This window comes from Malus domestica, chromosome 08 (assembly GCF_042453785.1).
Source record: "Malus domestica chromosome 08, GDT2T_hap1".
Lineage (NCBI taxonomy): Eukaryota > Viridiplantae > Streptophyta > Magnoliopsida > Rosales > Rosaceae > Malus > Malus domestica.
This window is the reverse complement of record NC_091668.1, coordinates 10,710,245-10,732,878: the sequence shown is the minus strand read 5'-3', so window position 1 is coordinate 10,732,878 and position 22,634 is coordinate 10,710,245. Positions and strand designations below refer to the sequence as shown.

The 22,634-nt window shown below is 36.7% G+C and overlaps 2 protein-coding genes across 2 annotated transcripts in view; both read right to left on the bottom strand.

The window, feature by feature from the left end:
• Positions 1-1,473: 1,473 nt before the first annotated feature.
• On the bottom strand, positions 1,474-2,193 carry LOC103453648 (calmodulin-like protein 3). The gene has a single exon (XM_008393204.4). It carries the CDS (start codon positions 2,154-2,156, stop codon positions 1,596-1,598), a length of 561 nt encoding a protein of 186 aa, XP_008391426.3. The 5' UTR covers positions 2,157-2,193; the 3' UTR covers positions 1,474-1,595.
• Positions 2,194-4,223: 2,030 nt separating this feature from the next.
• The window catches only part of LOC103453649 (uncharacterized), a 44,986-nt gene continuing 26,575 nt past the window's right edge, over positions 4,224-22,634 (bottom strand). The window contains exons 2-20 of the mRNA XM_070826827.1: positions 10,838-10,916; positions 10,255-10,371; positions 9,935-10,162; positions 9,759-9,845; positions 9,530-9,619; positions 9,316-9,442; positions 9,063-9,163; positions 8,634-8,802; positions 8,380-8,501; positions 7,736-7,864; positions 7,497-7,595; positions 7,312-7,369; positions 7,157-7,232; positions 6,950-7,079; positions 6,368-6,525; positions 5,970-6,042; positions 5,693-5,887; positions 5,449-5,542; positions 4,224-5,277 (exon numbers count right to left, since the gene is read on the bottom strand). Of these exons, the coding sequence (XP_070682928.1) occupies positions 4,397-5,277; positions 5,449-5,542; positions 5,693-5,887; positions 5,970-6,042; positions 6,368-6,525; positions 6,950-7,079; positions 7,157-7,232; positions 7,312-7,369; positions 7,497-7,595; positions 7,736-7,864; positions 8,380-8,501; positions 8,634-8,802; positions 9,063-9,163; positions 9,316-9,442; positions 9,530-9,619; positions 9,759-9,845; positions 9,935-10,162; positions 10,255-10,329 (2,892 nt within the window). The 5' untranslated portion in view covers positions 10,330-10,371; positions 10,838-10,916 and the 3' untranslated portion in view covers positions 4,224-4,396. The remainder of the gene's footprint in view (positions 5,278-5,448; positions 5,543-5,692; positions 5,888-5,969; positions 6,043-6,367; positions 6,526-6,949; positions 7,080-7,156; positions 7,233-7,311; positions 7,370-7,496; positions 7,596-7,735; positions 7,865-8,379; positions 8,502-8,633; positions 8,803-9,062; positions 9,164-9,315; positions 9,443-9,529; positions 9,620-9,758; positions 9,846-9,934; positions 10,163-10,254; positions 10,372-10,837; positions 10,917-22,634) is intronic.

Sequence of the window (22,634 nt, the reverse complement as noted above, 5' to 3'; positions counted from 1 at the left end):
CCCTTTGTTAGCACCCTATCCTCATTGATGTATGTATCCATTTCTTATTAATGAATATCGTATCTTTTAAAAAAAAAAATAAAGAAAAATTAGGCTCCCATCCCTTATTTTCATATTACATTTATTGAAACCATATTGTTTTTCTATTTTAGATCAAGGTCCTTTGACTTATTCCATGTCATCATTTTAGTGTTTAAAATATTACATGTCATCATAAATGAAATCTCATTTCTTTCTACATTTAAGGAAAAATAAATTATATGAGTAAGTTTAAAACAAGGAAAATCCATTTGAACTCCTCCATTCTTCTTCTTCCCTTGTGCACATCCGGAATCTACAACACCCCAAACCCAATTTTCTCCATTTTCTCCATTCCTGAATTGATCCAATGCATATATGTTGAATAAACCTATTGTGATTAAAATACAAATTAGCATCAATGATTTTATTGGCTTGTGAGATTTGTGTGGCATAGGCAAGGCAATGCAGGCATCACTTTCTTAAGGAATTTGGTTGATTCAAACATGTAGAGACTGTAAAGTGAGCGGGCTATGTTAAAACTGTACCATTCTGAAGTTGTCTTCTTTTGTTCTTTTATTTTTTCTTCCTTTTATTATTATATATTAGTCTTGATTATTCAATGTCTGGTTGGCTACACTTATATCCATGGGTACATTTTTAATCTACATGTTTTGTTTTAATATATCTATTGCTATAATATGTTTTGGTTGTTTCAAATTCGTTTTACATAAATATGTGGGTACAAAATTTTTGGAGAATATTATGTAAAATGGTTTTTAAGGTTGCTGCATTTTATGTACCCACATGTGCATGTCTATAAAACAATGTGGTATGATGTACATTCTTTTCCTTGAGTTTTCAAATGTACCCATGAGTTTTCTTGTAAATTCGGTATGTACCCATATGCTATTAATGTATGGGTACATACATTATTTTTGGTCTAAGTTCGTGGGGACATTGCTTTTGTATGTATGAATTCATGGGGTACATTATTTCCCTTAATACTAATCAATATAATTCACAAAAAATACGTGCAGTGTGCATGAATTTTTATTGTAGAAATAGTTTTTTTTTAAGTCTCATAATTCTTGAGATTTGTACATATATGATCCCACAAATTTTTGAATTTTTAAAATTTTAAATCTCTTTTAGACTTGATCGATAGATTGAATCTCATAATACTAGGATTTTGAATTACATAAATTCTTGGATTTTAATCCCTTAAATGTTGGACTGCAATCAATATTTTAAATTACAGTTTTTTATTTAAGATATCAAAAAGATGACATGAAAATATAGTAATACTAAAATGCTGAGATGTACAAAGTCAAAGGACTTTAATAAAAAATTAAAAAAACAATAAGATTTCAATCTAACAATTAAGTTAACTAGGAAGCGAAACCAAAATGACCCTTAAAATAAAGGAAAAGAAGAAACAACAAAAATTGCACATTGCTGAGGAAAAAAGGTTATGAATCCATTGAATTTACAATTAGGACAACATTTGTTTGAAGAAAATAAAAGAATAATAATTAAGCATCTTGATCTTAATCAAAAAGCTAATTACAATTCAATTACCCCATCATTAACTCAAACTCTCCAAAATCAACCTTACCATCCAAATTCAAATCCACAACCTTGACCATCTTCTCAACCTGATCCATCTCCCACCCACTACCCAACCCCAAGCACTCTAAAACCCTTTTCAACTCCACAGCCTCTATGAACCCGTTGCCATCCTCGTCGAAAATCTTGAATGCTTCACGCAGGAGCTCGCTGCGCTCGGACTCGTTATCCTCCAATCCACCAAGGACTTCCTCCACTGGCACTTCATGATCATCCCCAGGCAAATCGAAGCCCGTCTGGTCTTCCTCATTACGTATTAGTCCAAGATTTTCAACGACGCGCCGCACTTTTTCCTTCTTGATTCTTCCATTTGTTTCCATCCCAAACACGGTGATCAGTGCCCTTGCCATGGACTCATCAACTTTGGTTGCAATGCTTTGTGGTTTGCAATTGGAGTACTGATCACACTGATCAATGTGAGCTCCTTTGCTTGCTGAACTGGATGGGACTCCTCCAATGGCTTGAACCAGGTCACCAAGTAACCTAGAGCAAACTCCTGTAATTCCCATAATGCCACTGCACAGAAACCCTAATGAAGTGTGCAAATATGGAGAAATATGAAATGTGTGTGATTTCCTTCAAAAGTGTCCACAGTTTTTATAGTGTTTGCCATGGCGAAATGCCCGAGTTTTTTTTGGTAAATTACACGAGTACCATTGCAACAATACTTAATCATGATAATTGTGACAATTATTGTTTGATAAATCTTTAAGATTCCTAAGAAGCTGGCAAATGGTATAGAATATGAACTTTTATGTGGAACTGGTGCAATACACAAGGGATGCTGTCATACTTGTTTTAGGGTTGGTCGGTTTAAATAAATCTGGATCAAAATAAATTAGTTGTATTTTAATCGACACTTGAGATTAATGTTTGTACTATACTTGACTAAGCCCGAAACTACTGAGCACCGGTCAATGTTATACCGTCAAGGACCCAGAAGAGTTTCCCTCCAACTAGGAGGCCAATCACAGTGCGACACGTGTCGACATCAGAAGCCAATCACAACACGACACGTGTCAATGTCAGAACAAAGCTAGAAACTCCTCTATAAAAGGAGATCATTCTCCCACAATATTGCCTAATGTCATTTATACTAAATCATTCACTAGTACTCATTAAAGGAGAGCTTGAACCTATGTACTTGTGTAAACCCTTCACAATTAATGAAAACTCATCTACTCCGTGGATGTAGCCAATTTGGGTGAACCACGTATATCTTGTGTTTGCTTATCTGTTTCTATCCATTTACATACTTATCCACACTAGTGACCGGAGCAATCTAGCGAAGGTCACAAACTTGACATTTTCTGTTATACCAAAGTCCTCACTAATTTTGTACATCAACAAATGTTGTTATAACAATTAGCTTGTCATTTGCTATGAAAAATCAAGCAAATATGTCAAATAATTTTTGATACATTTATTTGGAACTTTAATCTAAATGGTCGATTAGAAATCTAAAGTTTGGTTCAACATGTCGAATCAACAATTTTTTTTTTTCTTTCAATATAGTGAAATAAGTGAAAAGCCACTGTGATAGATGATGGTTAGTATATAGCATAGTCCAGTGGTTTTGATCTAATGACTTGTTTTAGCAGTGATATTGAACTCTTGTTGTGAGTGTCAGATCGATCACACAACCATTTCGTTTCCTTGTATATGGTATTGCATCTACTTCCAATTTGAAGCCAAAAAAAAAACAAAAAAACAAAAACAACGATATATGGCACTTGGTGGAAGCATGGAGCCATGAAGCACACTGATAAAATGTTTCTTTATAAACGAAGAAGCTCAAAGAAATCATATTTGTTATTGCAGATATGATTTTCCTTTTTCTTCCACCTATTGTAGAGTGCACATGAAGGAACAGAAATGCCAGAAACCGCGTTTTGTAGTTATTTAATCGTACTTGCAACATTAATTTGTTCACTTATTTCCTAATTAAATTAAACAATGTTCTCGGTCTAATGCATGCACTGCTCACCATCTCACGTGGGATCTGCAACACACTATTTTAAACTTCTAATCTTTCATGTGGATGCAAATTCTTTCAAGAATAATATTTACAAAATGAGAAAAAAATATTTTGGATCGTCCAGCTTTTAAATCGTTTTATACGAGAGATTCTGAAGTGTAACAGATTGTATATATTTATATGTTTATTTCTCATATTATATCTCCAACTTTTTAAGTTTTTATGGACAAAAAAGTTCTTTAATGTGATAAGAGAAATGCATTAAATTATATATGTCGGAATTTTTTTTTATGTTGGGTTGCTTTTAAATGGTAGTTTATACAATTGTATGTCCATCTCTGTAATCATATAGTCAACTTCATGTCGGAATTTTTTTTTATGTTGGGTTGCTTTTAAATGGTAGTTTATACAATTGTATGTCCATCTCTGTAATCATATAGTCAACTTTCAAACTCTCACGAGATACACACATTTGTATAAAACTAGTCATATGACAGATTTTCTCGTTGTGATGGAATTTCAGAGTCCAGTTTATTAAGTAATTTTTCAAATGCTAAAATACTGGACAAGAAAATTGACAGAAAATGAACCATCTCAATTGTGTTCAAAGTTTCACTTTTAAATAATTGTTGTATAAAATTGAAATCAACATAACTGCTTACACTCATTCATCTGGGGTAAAAACCAGAAGAATATAATCGAATCAAAATGTGTAATACAAGGTTGTAATGATGATGAAGGGTAAAAAGGCTTAATTACCATTTACCAGCCTCAATTGATAAGAGGTTTTCCATCACTAGGTCCTGTTTCGGCGTATCTCAGATAATCCTCTGGCACCGGGATATTTAACTCCGAACAAACTAACTGGATTATCTTTGCGGTCTCTAAACCAATCGACATTTTATTCAATGTTACAGCAATGGAGAACCGATTCTTTATGTCACAGAAACCAGTTGAGCCACCCATGCCCGAGTGGCCAAAGCCGATAAGGGACCTGTCCTTTGAATAATACCTCTTAAATCCCAGTCCGAAACTCCCATCTGGTTTAGCCAAGTTTGAATACTCGCCGATGCCCATGAAGGCATCATGAATTCTGGGGTTGTTAAATATCTTAACGACGTCCTTTTGAGGATTAGGATTCACAATGATCTCATCCAACACAGTGTCACTTCCGTTGCAAGTGTTACTGTCGCCGCTCGTGTTTCTTCTATGACTACCAATGTCCTGGTCCTTGCTATCTTGCGGGGTCTTCTCATACTTATTAGTTCTCTTGTTCCTAAAAGCAGCAGCTATCTTCTTGCTTCTGTTACCCTTCTGTTTTTTCAGTGACGGTTGATCAGCAAATTTGGGAATGTGAGGGTGGCTACCAAGAGCTGGCTTTGAGGAAGAGGAATGAGGCGGCGGAACAACACCACCATCAACTAAGGTTGCATAGTAACGTGCAAGTGCACGTGCTGAGAAATGTCCATTAGCTGCAGGTATCATGGCACGGCGAATATTTAGCATGTTAAATAGAGCGGGCAATGCAGTTGCAACTTGCATAATTTTGTCTGGCTGGAAAGTGGAGGGCAGATCAGTACGACCGCTAATCCCTGAAAGCTTCTTCAGGTCTTCTGTATTGGGTGTAAGGGTTGCAAGTCGAGATTCCACACCTAGTATAGGAGGAAAAAGGCATGGTAATTATGAAATCCCAGATTCACGATTACCAGAATACATTCTGATATATAGCCGAAGCAATACTTTCACATTAACAGAAAACAACAGAAAGTAAAATAGACATGTATTGCTCGCGTTTAATGAAGCAAAAAACATAGTAAACTTGCCTGGAGGTATTCCAATATAAAACTCCCCTTCAATTTGGAGGGGGTGAACAAATGCTTCTTCAAGAATTTCCTTGAATTTCCTCTTCGATGCATGCTGTTCCACCCGAATAGATAATTAGAAAAATGATCAAAGCAAGTTTTGAACATTAGATTCTCGGTCACACAAACAGTGATTCCACCACATATTTAAAAGCACTGAAAATAATAGGTGCCAATAACTGTTCTGAATAGTAGGCAATTGTACCTCGATAATCCCACCGCATATCCAACCAAAAGATAGATAGTGATACAGCTGCTCCTGGCCAGGTTCAGTCTCAGGTTCTGAAAGGGCAACACGGTTTAAACACTCCTCCCAGTCGGCCATAAGCAAAGGGTTCTCTGTGCCAAGCTCTCCCAAAGCATTGTGCAGTCCAGAGGTATGGTTTAGGACGTGATGGACCTAAAATTAAAATAAAAAAACAAACAAAACTTATAGCTTTATTGGATTAAGAATATCAGGAATTGAATCACAAAGTTTATACCTTTATCTGATGTTTTCTAAATGATCCAAATTCTGGCCATATATTTGCCACATCTTCCTCAAGGCTCAATTTTCTGAAAAGGCAAAATAGTTAAAACAATTTACCCGTATTTACCAACAATGCAGAAATTAACATACATGATTGTTATTTTATCAAACTACTACTGAAGCCATGCAGGTAATCTAAAATATCAATCATTTGTCGTTATGGATCACATGATCGAAGTTTCCATACTATGATAGAATCCCTTGTTGTGCAGAAAGGAATGGGCATCCCAGACAACCTCGGACAATTAGATATAAACTACATGCTACGAGAGCTTATTTTGAATCAGGTATAATGCCTCAGCCGCAGATTTAATACAGCAAAAAGAAACATGGAAACATACTAATACGCACCCAGTGTCAACCAGCCAATGTAACATTCCAGCTGTTAAACCCTTTGTAGCAGAAAAAACTGGGAAAAGGCTGTCGGGTTGAACTGGACGAGGATCATATCTACCAAGCACTCCAGCAGCAGTGTCAATAATTACTTCCCCATCTTTGTAGGCACATACCTTCATCCAAAATCATGAAAGCTTGATTAAACTATAATTTGAAAGAACAACAGAAAAAAAAAAAAACTAAAAACAAACAAGCAACACTTTGGAAGTAAAAAATAAGTAACAATATGAAGAACCTTGTGTACCTCTTCATTTAATACAAAAAAACAGAGGTTTAAATAAATAGAAAATTTCAAGGGCATCTACAAGCTCAAATCCTTCTAACATAAAACTAGCTCTTCGAACTATTAACTTAAAACTTTAACAAGAAAAGATCAGCATTCAAAGAACACGCAACATCATTGTAACGAAACTGAGACTTGCACTGGAATATAAGAGAGCACAAAAATATCCTACAATGTCAAGCTTTATGTATGTGAATGGAAAAGGACTAATCAAATTTTCATGGCATCATTTCAACAGATAAATTGGTGCACACCTGGATTCCAAGTATTTTATTTTCATTCCCCAGCTCAACTAGGAATTGCCTCAGCTTGGCCTCCACATTAGAGTGGGCAGGTGTGTCATAGACCCACTGATCATTTTCCATTGGTCCCCTATTAATGTTTCTGAAAATTTGGGTCGATCAGAAAAGAACCAGATATGACAACAGACCAATGCAAAACAATATTCAAGATACACTTACCCTTGTAAAACGGATTCAGCAAATGGTCTCATGATCTCTTGATATACAATCCGGACATTCATTGTGGAAGAAAGCCCTACAACCAAGTCAAATGTAAAATTAAAAAGGTATAGTTATTTAACACCAAACAGCAGAGAAAATTTTCGTATACTGACCTCTGAGAAGATTGAGGACTCGTGCAAAAATTACAATATCACCAGGAAATGCATCAACCTGTTAAAGGGATTCTTACTAAATTTAGCACAGATGAAATAATCAATAAACATAGCAGAGAAGCACGACGGTAGGAGGACATTATGCATGAAACACGACGGTAGGAGGACATTATGCATGAACTTACAGGATTAAAGCGTTTAGCCTCCTTCTGGTTAAGTTGCATCTTGTCCTGTATAACCTTCATGTTTTTTGCTCTTTGATCCACCATAGATTTCATTGTTTCCTATGGAAAATAATAAGCTAACTAATTAAACTGAACAGGGTAGGAAGACAAACTGAATAGAATAGGATTATGACATTGGAAAAATAGAAACAATCTAACAAGTCCAAAGTGATTAAAGACAAACATTATTGCATACTTACACTAGACTCTTTGGCAGGCGTTGTACTTCGGAAGAATACAGTTGTTATCTCCATTGCCTGCTCTGGAATATCTAGGCGCAACTTAAGTCCCATTTCTGCAAAGGCAGACAATAGAGCAACATGGTCCCCCTGTGACAAGCATTGCAAAGTAAAAAATTAATATTTAAAAAGTACTGTTTAGCAATATTCCTAAAAAAGAAAAAGGGAAAATGGATAACTAAAGTATACGCAGAGAGGAGCTATAATCTACAAACAGTACTATTCATCAATGAGTAATTTAAGGTGAATGCAGATTGATCCCTATTTACATTTACAGTGCACTTAACTTAGTCTTACAAACAGTGTTACCGTCATCACTTAAAAAAGCATTGCTATTACTCATTATAGTGCTCTTATATGTTTGACAAAGATGATCCTCAGCATCTAAAAGGAAAGGCAAGAAAGTAAAAATTTTCATTGTGTTCTAGTCGTTGTTACATTCCATGGAGAAGAATTCATAAGGGCTCTGAGACCTCAAAATATTACAAGGTCAATCTTTTCAATCAATGAGCCTACTCACCTAAAATTCTTAACATCAAGTAACCACATGATATCAAATAACAGTTCGTTTTAAAGAAGAAAAATTGATAACAGTTTGCACAAACCTCGGTAGATGCCAAGAACATCTTTGCTAGTGCTTTTTTAAATGAGCTTGATAATTTCTTTGTAAGCCCAAAGTCAAGCAAAATAGGACGATATGGAGGTTCCTTGCTCACAAGAAAGTTCCCTGCAAAAAAGACTCCAGGATCAGTAAACCATGTAATATCTCACAAACTTGTTGACTTGTGAACTGACTTGTTCTAATAAAAAAAATTAAGTAAAAAATAATAAATAACGGAAGGGGTGAGAAGAGGGATACCAGGATGAGGATCTCCATTAAAAAACCCGTCAACATACATTTGATGGGCATAAGCACGTGTGATTTCTTCAACAACTTTTTGTTTGTCAACACCAAATTCTTCCAGCGCTTCTATGTCATTTATCCGAATACCATCCATAAACTCTGAAATGAGGACTTTCTCTGTTGACTGTAAACAAAAGCAGCAGGATGGTAAATAACAAATACGTATGAAATAGGAAAGACAGCACCTATAGTTGAAAGAAATGAATTCGATCAACCACCAGTACAGATCAGCAATAAAGGAGGCACTCCCTACTCTATTCCACCATATATCATCTTCAGATTTTTTTTTTTTTTTTTTTTATGAACAATTGCTCACACTGTTCTCAGTTAAATGAAACTGTGCTTGCAGAATCATATATATTAGGAGAATGGAACAGATAGTACCTGAATAACCTCTGGAATCAAAACATCCACTCGATCGGCGCGTGTGTTATCATCACATTTTGTATTGCAGCCAAGATTTTTAGCCACTGTTCTGGTGTTCTCTACAGAAACAGAGAGTACATAAACAAAATCAATAAAGTAGACAAATTAAACAAGCCTGTAATACAAATAGTCGTCAAGGTTGCCAAACTAAAACATACAAGATCTCAGCAGTAAGAGAAAATTCAGGAGTAAGAATGACAGTTAATTGTACCAGCTTCATGATTGAAGTCAAGTTCTTTGGGAGATTCTTTGCACCATTCATCTATCATAGGATTAAAATTGTACTGAGGTTCTGCCCATGCTATCCAGTCAACAATTGACTTTGCATTCTTCAAGTCCTGCAAACAAAAGCATGTCCGACAATAATTTAGTGACCCCTTCTTAATTTTATTTAACCTGAATCTTCAAAGCCAAGCATGACAAACCTCCAATATAATTGTCTTGATGCCCTCATGTTGAACTTTAACAACTACTTCCCGCCCATTGAGCAGGGTGGCACGGTGGACTTGTGCTATCTACATAAATTAGAATGGGAAACCAATCAGATAAACATTTTTAAAATTAAAAAATCAGAGTATAATTAACAATGAATCTGAGCTAAGTGGTTATATTTGTTCACTCTACTTCCAAGACCCAAGAGTCTGAAAATCTTACTGATGCTGTTGCCAAAGGAACATTTACAAAATCTAAGAACAACTCGTTCATTGATTTCCCCAACTCTTTCTGTATAGTTCGACAAACCTGTGTAAATGAAATTGTCAGTTAGCAATTGACGCAGCAGATGATAATTGTATATTGATATTATAACTTTCAAAACCTATAGAGACAACCTCTTCTAAAGGACGAGGAGGAAGAGAGTCCTGCAATTGCTTGAGAAGGCGTATGTATGCCTCAGGAAGTACATCTGCCCGTGTAGACAGATACTGCCCAAGTTTCACCCACAAACCTTCCAACTCCACCATCAAACTGAGAACACGTTTAGCATTTCGCTTATGCGCATTTTCCCATAAAGCATCTGTTTTAGTTTTGTTAGCCCATTTCTCTCTTTGCTGCAAAGCCTTCAATGATTTCAAAAATAAAAAAAAAAGTTTAAACGGTATTTTATACAAAATAGGCAACCTATAAGTGAAAGGAAATGAATGAAAATTACCTTGTAATCTAGGTATATCAGAAAAGCAACTGTGCATACTTTCATGCGTCTTTTGTAGATGTTTCCCCATCCCATCGGTGTAAATGGACTCAAGTAGTTTAATTTACAAATCTTTGCCTGAGGGAAGAGAAGGAAAAATATTTTAAAACCAAAATTAGAGAACCCTAGATATAACTAAATAAGGAAAATTTGAACAGTTCATGCAAAACCACAAATTTGAAACTAAGTGAGCTCAAACTCCAAGCACCTCTCAAGCAATCATTGTATAAATTTGTACACAAAAACCATTCTGAGATCTTTCAAATTTGTAATTCCTGTTTTACACTTGTTGCTAATAAAACCATGAAATGAAAGCCCTTCTACGTTAAAGGTATACAGCTTCATATTAAAAGAATATGCCAAATAAATATTGGAGCAAAAGCGACAGGTATGTCAGCAATCAAAATTGACATAAAATTCATCATCCAAAACTTAATCAGCAAACTACACCACAATTAATCAGCAAATTCCAATCAATAATTTTAAGAAAAAACCGAAGTTAACAAAAATAATTAGATAAATTAATCAGAGAAATGCAACCCACCTGAAGTCCCAGAAAGCTCCGGAAGCGAAAGCAGAGGGAGAAGAAAAGCTCAGAACAATTTGGAACTGAAAATTGCTGAGGAGACGAAGAGACTCATAGGTAACTTCGTCGAAACGACGAGATTGGGCGTCGTTTTAATGACACGCGACTTTCCTTTTTTGTTTTGGCGTAGGCCTTCCCCAACTTCAACTACACGACCAACATGATTCCCCACCGCCTGTGACTTTTAGATCGCGAGCTCGTCCAATTGGCAAAAAGAACACGTGGGAAAATAAAAATAAGGGATTACGCTTCGCGAGGTGATTGGTTAGGCAAGTGCGCGTGTGGGTGAGGTTAGTGTGGTCGAATTCTAATTAACGGTTAGTCGCGCGAAATAAAGGAATGTGGGTGGCCGTTGGATTGAGTGTGAGGGAGATTCGTAGCCGTGGAATTTCTGGAAAGGCGTGGCGCATAGCTAACCGCCTTTGTATTTTGTAATCTGAACTATCTGTGGTCGGTCCACAACAAAAATGGGGTTATAGCCGGCTGGGGCGGTGTTGAATTCTTTTCATTTTCCGGTTCATAGTGGTTGAATTTTCCATTGGTTGGTCCTCTACTCAAAATGGGAATGTTGACGAGACTCTTAAAATGAGTTTTTTTTTTTTTAAGGAAAACTAACGAAAAGTTCAAAAAAAACTTTCCTTTTAATGAAAAGCTCTTTTTAAAGGTATAGTGAATAGTGACAGTTAAAGGTAAAAATGTGGTTTTTCATTAAAAGTGAACATTACCATGAGTGTTTTGTTAAAACTTCATTTTTTTTATAGAGTCTTCAACATCTCTTTTTTTTTTTGCTCAATATTTTAAGTTATTATTTTTAACATAAGTATCACACCCACTTGTATAGTGATATGTGAGTTTTGTTTGGCAGCACAAACTGTATTGACTATTTCAGTCGAATAGGATAAATAGTTGTCAGATATTACTGACTAAATTAGTCGGGCGTTTGATATTGTATCGGATTAATTTGTACATCAATAATACATTGGAGTGTAATTTTTTTTTTAAATTCACAGAATAATTGTTGAATATATATATATATATATATATATATATATATATATAAACTTCATTACACATACAAAATTTAAAAAATAAAAATTAAAGAGGAAGGAGAAAAAACCTAAGTCTTTCTACCCAGGTCTCTACCCATTCTTCACCATTTTCCCCCACTCATCAAATCCCACCCTGCATACGAACCCACTCATCGATTCACCAACCAAAAGCTGCAAGCTTTTTACTTGGGACGAAAACCAGATAATCACACCCTCCATTTCTTCATCTGTTTGGTCGAATTGAAAAGTCAGCGTTTTGCAGCTCAAGTTCTGAGAATTCTGTAGAAAGAAAAAGTTGGGTTGCTGGGAGCGGCGAAGGAGATGTGGGGATTCGGGGGTCGGTGTTATTAGGGAATAATGAGCGGCAGAGCAATGGGGTTGAAGAGATAATGGTGTTGTTTGCGTGGAGGTCGAGCCAGGAGAGTGTTGCGAGAGAAGGAGAGGGAGGAAGTGAGCGAGAGAAAGAGGGACGGAGTTAGCGAGGCTGCGAGAGACTTTCTACCCGACTAATTATACAAAGGTTTCGGTTGGGATAACTAAACGGGTGAGAGGTGTATAAAATGAGGCCTGGATTATATAATATGGTGCTTATTTAATACGAAGCTCATCAAACATTCGTTTCGTATTATTAATATTATCCGGTGGTCTTATACGGAGTGCCAAAGGAGACCGTGATGTATAACCTGTTACATCCTAATCTCGACTCCGCCGTAGCACAATATTATCCGCTTTGGGCTTACCATTCCCTCACGATTTTGTTTCTGGGAACTCATAAGCAACTTCTCAGTGGGTCACCTATCCTAGGATTGCTCTAGCCCAAACTCCCTTAACTTCGGAGTTCCGATGGAATCTGAAGACAGTGAGGTCCCAAAATGCCTCGTGCTATAAGGAGGGGAGTATGTACATATAAGGCATATCACCCCTATTCGTTGGTCGATGTGGGATCTCACAATCCACCCCACTTAAGGGGAACCCGGTGTCCTCGCCGACACATCCATACCGAACGGTATAATGGCTCTGATACCATTATGTCACATCCCAATCTCAGCTTCGCCGTAGCACGATATTGTCAGCTTTGGGCTTACCATTCCCTCACGGTTTTGTTTCTGGGAACTCACGAGCAACTTCCCAATGGGTCATCCATCATAGGAATGCTCTAGCCCAAATTTACTTAACTTTGGAGTTCCGATGGAATCCGAAGCCAGTGAGTTCCCAAAAGATCTCGTGCTATAGGGAGGGGGAGTATGTACATATAAGGCATATCACCCCATATCTGTTGGTCAATGTGGGATCTCACAATAATTATGTCACATCCGAGTCTCGGCTTCGCCGTAGCATGATATTGTCCTCTTTGGGCCCCGACCACGCTCTCACGGTTTTGTTTTTGGGAACTCACACGAGAACTTCCCAGTGGGTCATTCATCCTAGGAATGTTCTCGCCCAAACTCGCTTAACTTTAGAGTTCCGATGGAACCCGAAGCCAGTGAGTTCCCAAAAGGTCTCGTGCTATATGGAGGTGGGCATGTACATATAAGGCACATCACCCCCTTTCCATTGGTCGAAGTGGGATGTTACAATCCACCTCCTTTAGGGGTCCGACGTCCTCGTCGGCACACTCGCAGCATACGGCAGAGTGGCTCTGATACCATTCTGTCACATCCCAATCTCGGCTTTGCCGTAGCACGATATTGTTCGTTTTGGGCCCCGACCACACCCTCACATTTTTGTTTCTAGGAACTCACATGAGAACTTACCAGTGGGTCACCCATCTTAGAAATGCTCTCGCCCGAACTCGCTTAACTTTGGAGTTCCTATGAAACTCGAAGCCAGTGAGTTCCCAAAAGACCTCATGCTATATGGAGGTGTGTTGGTTAAACTTCTGATGCTGTAAACTTAAACTTGCTGCTAAAGAGATGGCTAAGAAGCTTTGAATTCTATTAACCAACTTGAATGAGAAAATTACAATTTAAATAAGAAAACAAGTATACTGTCGCAAGCAACATAATGTCCACTTTGCAGATTTTGTGGAACTACATACCACGACTCCTACAACTTAGGGATTCTCCTGTAGGCTAGGTAAAACAAGTCTCCTAACTACATGCAACCACTTTATTGAAAAATAAATAACCTAAAGATAAATCTTAACACCCTCCCTTAAATTGATTTCTACAGAAAAACAGTTTATGATTGATCTTCATCTTCACTTCACTCTTGTGCGAGTCCCTCCCTTGAACAAACTTCAAGCATACTTCTGAGCTTCTCGAACGCTGGTTGTTTGAGAGGTTTTGTCATGAGATCAGCAACTTGATCTTCACTCTTACAAAACTGCAACTCAATCACACCATCTTTGCATAGATCACGCAATAAATGGTATCTAACATCAATATGTTTGCTTCTTCCATGCATAACTGGATTCCTAGAAAGCTTGATTACTGAAACATTATCACAATAAATTGTTGTTGAATCTTATTGCTGGTTACCAAGAACTTCTAGCATTATTCTTAACCAAATGGCTTGGCAGGAACATGAAGCAGCTGCCTCGAACTCAGCTTTAGTAGTGGATAATGTCACAATTTGCTGCTTCTTTGAGGACCATGAAATTGCACTTGAACTCATTAAAAACACATTTCTAGAAGTGCTTTTACGATCATCAATATCACCTGCGTAATCACTGTCAGTAAAACCAAGGAAACTTGACTTTCTTCATTTCTTATAAGAAAATCCCAAAATCTGTTGTGCCTTTCAAATAATGAAAGATTCTCTTGGCTACCCTGAGATGCATCTCAATGGGATTCTCCATATACCGACTTATCACGCTTACAGAATGCATGATATCAGGCCTTGTAGAAGTTAGATACATCAAACTTCCAATTATTTGTTTGAAATAAATGTTGTCAGCCATTTCCCTATCAGGATCTTTACTCAACTTTAATCCTACCTCTGCTGGAGTTCCAACTGGATTGCAGTTCAACATCTGAAACCTTTCCAATATTTCAAGGATATATTTCTTTTGACAAAGAAAAATACCAGTTGCCGATTGTACTACTTCTATGCCAAGAAAGTAGTGCATCAGTCCTAAGTCACTCATATCAAATTCTTTGATCATAGACTTCTTAAAATCATCATACATATCAACACCACTTCTAGAATAAATTAGATCATCAACATAAAGGCATATAATGAGCATCTTACGTTCATCACAAACCTTAACGTTCAAAGTATGCTCATATGGACACTTTTGGAAGCCTTGTTTGATAAAGTATGCTATGCGGCTGTCCCAAGCTCGTGGTGCTTGTTTCAGCCCATAGAGTGCCTTCTTCAACCTCAAAACCTTCTTCTCTTCACCTTGCTGCACATAGCCTGGAGGTTGATCGACAAACACTTGTTCTTGCAATTCACCATGTAAAAAGGCAGATTTCACATCTAATTGAAAAATAGGCCAGGAGTTTTGAGCAGCTAGAGAGATTACCAAACGAATTGTGTCTTGCCTTGCAACTGGGGCAAAAACTTCTTTGTAATCGACACTATATTCTTGCTTGTATCCCTTTGCTACCAAACAGGCATTGTGCTTGTCTACCTCGCCTTTCTTATTCAGTTTGGTTTTGAAAACCCACTTCAAAACAATGGTCTTCTGACCTTTAGGCAAATCAGTAAGCTCCCATGTATCATTTTTCTCAATGGACTTAATTTCAGCATCCATTGCGTTTTGCCATTTTAAGTCCTCAACTGCTTCCTCAAAAGTAAGAGGGGTAGAATCTGCAAACAAAGCAAAGTGTGCAGTAGTATCATCATCAGAGAGTTCATCTCCACTTTCATGATCAATCATCCAAGATGGTCTCTTCCTTGGACGTTGAATTTGAGGTGGTTGATCATCTGCAGGTTGAGCATTTTCTGGTGGGATTTTGTCAGGCTCAGGAGACTGCTAAATCCTATCTTCTGTTGCATCAAAGTTACCTGGAATTTGTTGCTACTACTTGCCTATTCTAGACCAAACCCAAGTCTTTTCTTCGTCAAAAAACACATCTTTGATGGTAATCACTTTCTCAGTTGTTGGGTTGTACAATTTATAGGCTTTGGAGTGTTCACTAACTCCAAGAAAGATACACTTTGCACCCTTGTCGTCGAGCTTCTTCCTCTTTTCGTATGGAATGTGTGCATATGCTATGCACCCAAACACTTTAAAGTTATCCACTGAGGGTTTCCATCCACTCCAAGCTTCCTCGGGTATCATGTTTTTTACAGAAAAGGTAGGGCACTTGTTCAAAACATGAATGGACCACAAAACTGTTTCAGGCAAAAAACTTTTAAGAACTCCTCCCTTTACTAGCAAGCTTCTGACCATGTTGAGAATTGTTCGGTTTTTTCCTCTCGGATACACCATTTTGCTGAGGTGTATATGAGGCAGTGAGTTGCCTTCGAATCCCTTGCTCATCACAAAAGACTTCAAACTCTTTTGAGCAATATTCACCACCACGATCAGTTCGCAAGGTTTTGATCCTTCTTCCACTTTTGTTCTCAACTAGTGCATTGAAGCTTTTAAACGCATTAAAAGCCTCTGATTTTTCCTGCAAAAAATACACCCAAGCCTTTCTACTGAAGTCATCAATAAAAGAAATAAAATATTTCTTTTTACCATTCGATATTGGAGTGATTGGACCACAAATGTCTGAATGCACTAGCTCCAATAGGTTTTGTGCTCTCCATGTCTTTCCTTTTGAAAATTGATCACGATGTTGCTTGCTAACAACACATTCTTCGCAAACTTCAGATGGAGGTATGATCATGGGAAGGCCAGTCACCATTTGCTTCTGATGCAGTGTCCTCAAGTCATTGAAATTCAAATGGCCATATCGAAGGTGCCACAACCACGATTAATCATCTTCCTTAGCCAGCAAACAAGTTTGGACAATTTTGATCTTTAGCGGAAACAATCTGTTTTGGCTCATTTGAACAATAGCAATGGCACCCTTTACTGGATCATATATCTCACATGCATCTTTCTGAAGAGTGATTATATAACCCTTCTCTTGTAACTATCCAACACTCAACAAATTTGTTTTCAAACTAGGCACATAAAACATATTCGAAATTGTTTCAATAAAATCATTCTTAGTCCTAATTTGAATATCACCTTTTCCCATCACATTAACACTTGACCAATCCCCAAAGCTCACGGTAGGTCGAAAGGTTTCATCCAGAAATAAGAAAGATGACTTACAACCACTCATATGATTGCTGCAACCTGTGTCAACATACCATACTTTGAAATCAATTTCCTCCCTGACGTGGAAAGCCATCAACAGTGTCATATCATCCTTCTTTTGAGCAAAGTTGGACTTCTCTCCCTTCTCTTTCTCTTTTGGCAGCTTCGTGTAGCATTCATTGCGTAAGGCCCAAGATTTCCACACCTATAACACTCGATGTTGGACTTGTCAACTTGGCCTTTGCCTCTATTTTTAGGGTGTTCATCATGTCTCTTGGAACTTTGGTGTTGTCTGTCTCCATCTCGGTTGCCTCGACCACCTCGACCTCATCCTTTACCTTTACCTCGGCCTCTTCCTCTTGAGCTTGAGGATTCAGAAAAAGTAGAAACTTTCAGAGCTTATTCTTCTAAGTGGGCACGTTCTGTGGTCCCACGGTTCAGCTGCTGCTCATGGACCAACAAGGAGCTTTGAAGCTCATCAATCGACATCTCTGCAGTGTCATTTGACTGCTCAATAGAGCAAACGATGTAGTTGAACTTTGGAGCTATAGATCTCAGGATCTTCTCTACAATGGAGCCATCATCAAGCATGTCACCATGGATTTGCATTTTGTTAGCAATCCCTATGGTCCTTGCAAAATACTCGGTGACAGACTCTCCATTCTTCATTTGGAGAGTCTTAAAGTCTCGTCTTAGGGCCTGAAGATGTGCATGCTTCACTCTTGCTGACCCTTGGTACTTTCTCTTCATAGAATCCCAAATGTGCTTGGAAGTATCCTTCTGGAGAATAGTCTCCAAAATAGCACGATCAATTGATTGTAATAGGTAATTCTTGACCTTTAAATCCTTCAACTTCAGTTCTTCAAGCTTATGTTGCTGCGCAACCGTAATCGTACTTTCTTCGGGTACAGTATATCCCGTTTCCACAAGATCCCAGTACTCTTTGGACCTTAGGAAATTCTCCATCAGCATGCTTCAATGATCGTAGTGACCATTAAAGCGAGGAATGGCTGGTTGAACGAAATTCTCTGCTGGCTTGTTAGATGCCATGGATGCTTGCTACTACAAGGATGAAAAACTGCTGCTTCTATGAGAGATTCTTGACACAGGCCCAGTGGGGGCTCTGGCACCAAATGTTGGTTAAACTTCTGATGCTGTAAATTTAAACTTGCTGCTAAAGAGATGGCTAAGAAGCTTTGAATTCCATTAACCAACTTGAATTAGAAAATTACAACTTAAATAAGAAAACAAGTCTACTGCTGCAAGCAACATAACGTCCACTTTGCAGATTTTGTGGAACTACATACCACGACTCCTACAACTTAGGGATTCTCATGTAGACTAGGTAAAACAAGTCTCCTAACTACATGCAACCACTTTATTGAAAAATAAATAACCTAAAGATAAATCTTAATAAGGTGGACATGTACATATAAGGAACATCACCCCCTCTCCGTTGGTCGATGTGGGATGTTACATAACCCATGTTCCTGGCAAACTGAAAAATCTCTAGTCATTTTGAATTTTTTTCACGTATAATTAAATTGAGCATTAATGTAAGTAAGATATTTAGTAGTAGTTATCTTCACTTGTAAATCGAAAATCTTAAGTTTGATTTTTATAAATAACATGTTCGTAACCACATTCCTTTATATATTAAAGTTAAGTATCAATATGTCCTCAATGTGTAGATATGTCGCCTACAAATGTGGCACATCATAGTAGTTTAACGTGGTGTTGAGCAAAAGAGACCAAGATTTTGATGCGGTAAAAAACACATGGATCAAGAATTGTCCACCTTCAAAACACAGGAACAACATTAAGAATTTGAGCAAAAACAATACACCTTTATATATAGTCAATGACAAATGTGTTTAGAAAAGAAAAGTTGATGGACCATATTTGACTAATTACAAAGCGTTCTTAAGAAAAGTAAGCGTGTGTTTTTTCTAGGCACCAAGTTGGAATTGAACATGTCCTCGATCACAGGAACTACAAAGAAATTTCCGCTAAGCATACTTAAGGGAGAAGAGAATATCGTTCAATTTTGTTCGTCTCTTGTAAGATTATTGCCAAACTAATGCAGTGATAACTTATTGTAGAAGATAAAAGTATTCTTAACATACTAAATAACGCTAATACACACCAAAATACCCAAACATAAAAATAAACCAAATTACTAATTAATGTCAGATTTTCTAACCATTGGAGATGCTGTAATGGTTTTGGCTTAAAATTTCATCCCGAAATTATTAAAGAATGATTTTAACCTACTTTTTTTAGTAACTTTTTAAAAAAAATTATGTAAATTAGGATAATTTATTTTTATGAATATTTTAACCTAAATATATTTAAATTAGGATAAATAATGAAAAATCAGTAAACTACCTCATTTTTACACATATGCACAACAGAAAGAACATGGGACACCGCACAACCCACCCCATTCTTAATTAAACACAAATACATAGATGGGTAGAAAGGAAAAAAATGAAGAATTGTTTGACAAAATGAATTTTGTGTGGATGTTTAAATAAATATAGAGGTATTTATAGAGGTTTTGAGTGAACTTCAATTTAAATAAAAATTTTAATTGTTTTAGCCGTTGAATTTAATTTTGGGTTGTTAGATCTTCTTTTTATGGTTAAGTTTACTCATATTCGATCCCAACGGTTAGATTTAATATATTTATAAATTTGATTTTTTAAAAAAAAATCGAATCTAAATTATTGGTTCAATCAACTGTTCAACAACATGGGCTGTCCAATAAAAAAATAGTCGTGGGTCATTGCCCAACTGTCCAACAACATCAACAACTAGGTCCCAACAATTAACCTTAATGCATTTTGTGGCCTAAATTTAGCCCAAAAATAAGTTTTAACCCAAAATCTTTTTTTTAGCCCAATAATTCGAAAAGTACGGGCGAGTTTAAAACTTAAAATTTGAATTTTAACCCAATCATTTGAGTTGATCTTAGACTCGAGTGCACACCCATATTCCCACAATAATTGCATTCCTTTATATTAACATGTCCTTCCGATTCCACACCATACATACCAAAGTGGGCATCTCAAAGCCCAAATAACATATAAATTGAGCTGAGTTTTTCTTGCTAAACATGTATATGCTAGAGAGTTGTAAAGAACATGTATATAATACTGATTGAGACAATTACTTGAATTTTCGGAGGTCATTTGCTGAACAACTACTTGATATTTAGACCTCAAGAGTTGAACGCATAAGGACAAGTTCAGTCAACCAAGACCGCACTCAACTCGATCATTTTGTCCATGAATTTTCGTCATCCAATTACAAACACATATTTATACACCCAAATTCTAACTTAGATCTCACTTTTTGTTTCAAAGATTTTAAAGAACGTTGAGGCATGTGGGTTGTATGAGGGTGTTTGTTGTAGGGGTATTTGTCGGAAGGATTAGATCAGAAATAGCCTTTTCAACTTCTGTTCCAAAATTTTGGAATCGGGTTGGATTGGATCATAATTTTCAAATTTGGAATTTTCAGAACCGGAGTAATTTCAGTAATCTTGAAACTTAATTTAGAAATTCATATAATTTATAAGTTTTTTTAATACTTTCTAACTTTTTCAGTCATGCAATTTATTGTTCTTTATATGTATAAATTCAATTAATTTTGTGTTATACTAGTATGCTTGTCCTTTTCAATATATATAAGTATACATTTAATATAAAAACAATGAACACTACGTATCCAAAACTAACAATAAAGACAAAAGATATGATTTGAGTAAATAACTATAAAAAGTCGGAATGTCTCGAAAGTCCTTTTATCAGAATAAGTTCAAAACACTTAAGAGTTGAATAGCAATGGGTTTCAATAAGAGTATTTGTGGAAAGTGCTGGGTGCACTTATAGAATTTTATAAGTTTTACTAAAGGTGGTTGGGTGAAAAGATTGGATAGGGTGAACTTAACTAAAAGTTGGGTACCGATAAAAAGGCACTGTAAAATAAAGTTAGATTAATTGTCGATTTGGTCTGGAACAAGTACCCGAGTGAAAAAATTAAGTTTCTAAACTATATTTTGTTTGGGAGACTAAGCTAGCTAGTCTTAAAAGGTGACAATTAAAAATTTATTTTAAATTAAGCCATGGAATTTCATGAAGGGCTCTAGAACAACATGCATGCAAAGATTCAACAAGATCAACATACATGCAAATAGATAAAAGCGGAAGCATGAATATCGAACTTCCTAGATCCCCTTCCATGAATCATGGCTTAGTAGAAATATATACATGCATGCTTCAAACAAACACATAAAGAAGGTTTCGAAGCTTCCCTTTGTTTCTTTCTAAGCCCTCGTTGTTTGTCCAAGCTCCTTCCTACAAAGTCCACGCCACAAGCCTCCTTCTCCAAGCTCCAATCTTCTTGCTCTTGATCTTCCTTGCATGTGTACTTCTCCAAGGTTCCAAGTTACGAACCCTCTTAACTTTCGACACCTACAGAAGACTAAGATGGTAGTGGATGATAGAAAAGAGAGATGATAGTATACTCTCTTGTTCTCTTGGGAAGGTAGAATGGTGCACATGCGTTGATACTAAAAATGAGAGTTTTTCTTATTTTGGGTTAATTCTTATTTTGGGTTAACAAATGGCAAGTTTTGAGTGGGTTGTAGTGCTGTTCAACGTGGTCCAATAGTAATTCAAGTCCACACAAAAGTTTTCTCGTATACCAAATCATTATTGAGACAATGGATTAGTAAAGCAGCTAACAATGTGCAATGATAGAGCTTCAAAAGATTAGGCAAACCAAGTAGGCAAAATTATATTTTATTATTTTTTTCGTCTATAACATCCACTTTCACCTTTAAGTTTTGTCATCTTGTTCCACATAAAATAGTACGATAAAAATAGATATGGGGCTCCATTTGCCACTCATAGTCTTGTAGGCAACATTACCTACTTAAAAGAGTAGGCAAAATTTGCAAACCCAAACACCCATACCATTGAAGCTAATTTTTGCCTATGGCTATGTAGCTAATCAAAATGAATTTTCCTACTCAATTGTCTACACCATTGGAGATGCTTTTATATGACAGCCGATTTGCCCACGGATTGCCAAGAAATGCCAAAAAATCAAAGAGTCATGATTAGATTAATTATAGTAATTGAGTTTGAGAGCATCATAATGTCATCATACCAACCATTTAATTTACTAGCACAAAAATTCATAAGCAATGATAAGGGCAATGAAACAAGTTAAAAAAAAGGTAGGGTTGCCTTCTTTATGGTACTGTTTGGTATGCAGATGGGACGGGACGGAACAGGACGGGACGAGACGGGACGGAACAGATGATGTAAATATTGAAAAAGATAAGGAGAAATTTTGTCATAAAATGTTATAAATTTGTGTACCACGGATGTGGAACGGGTCGTTCCAGGGCGAAGAGGTGGAACGAAAAATCAGCCAAATTTCGTCTCATGGGACAACCCGTTCCACAGTTTTTAGGCGCACCAAACGTGGG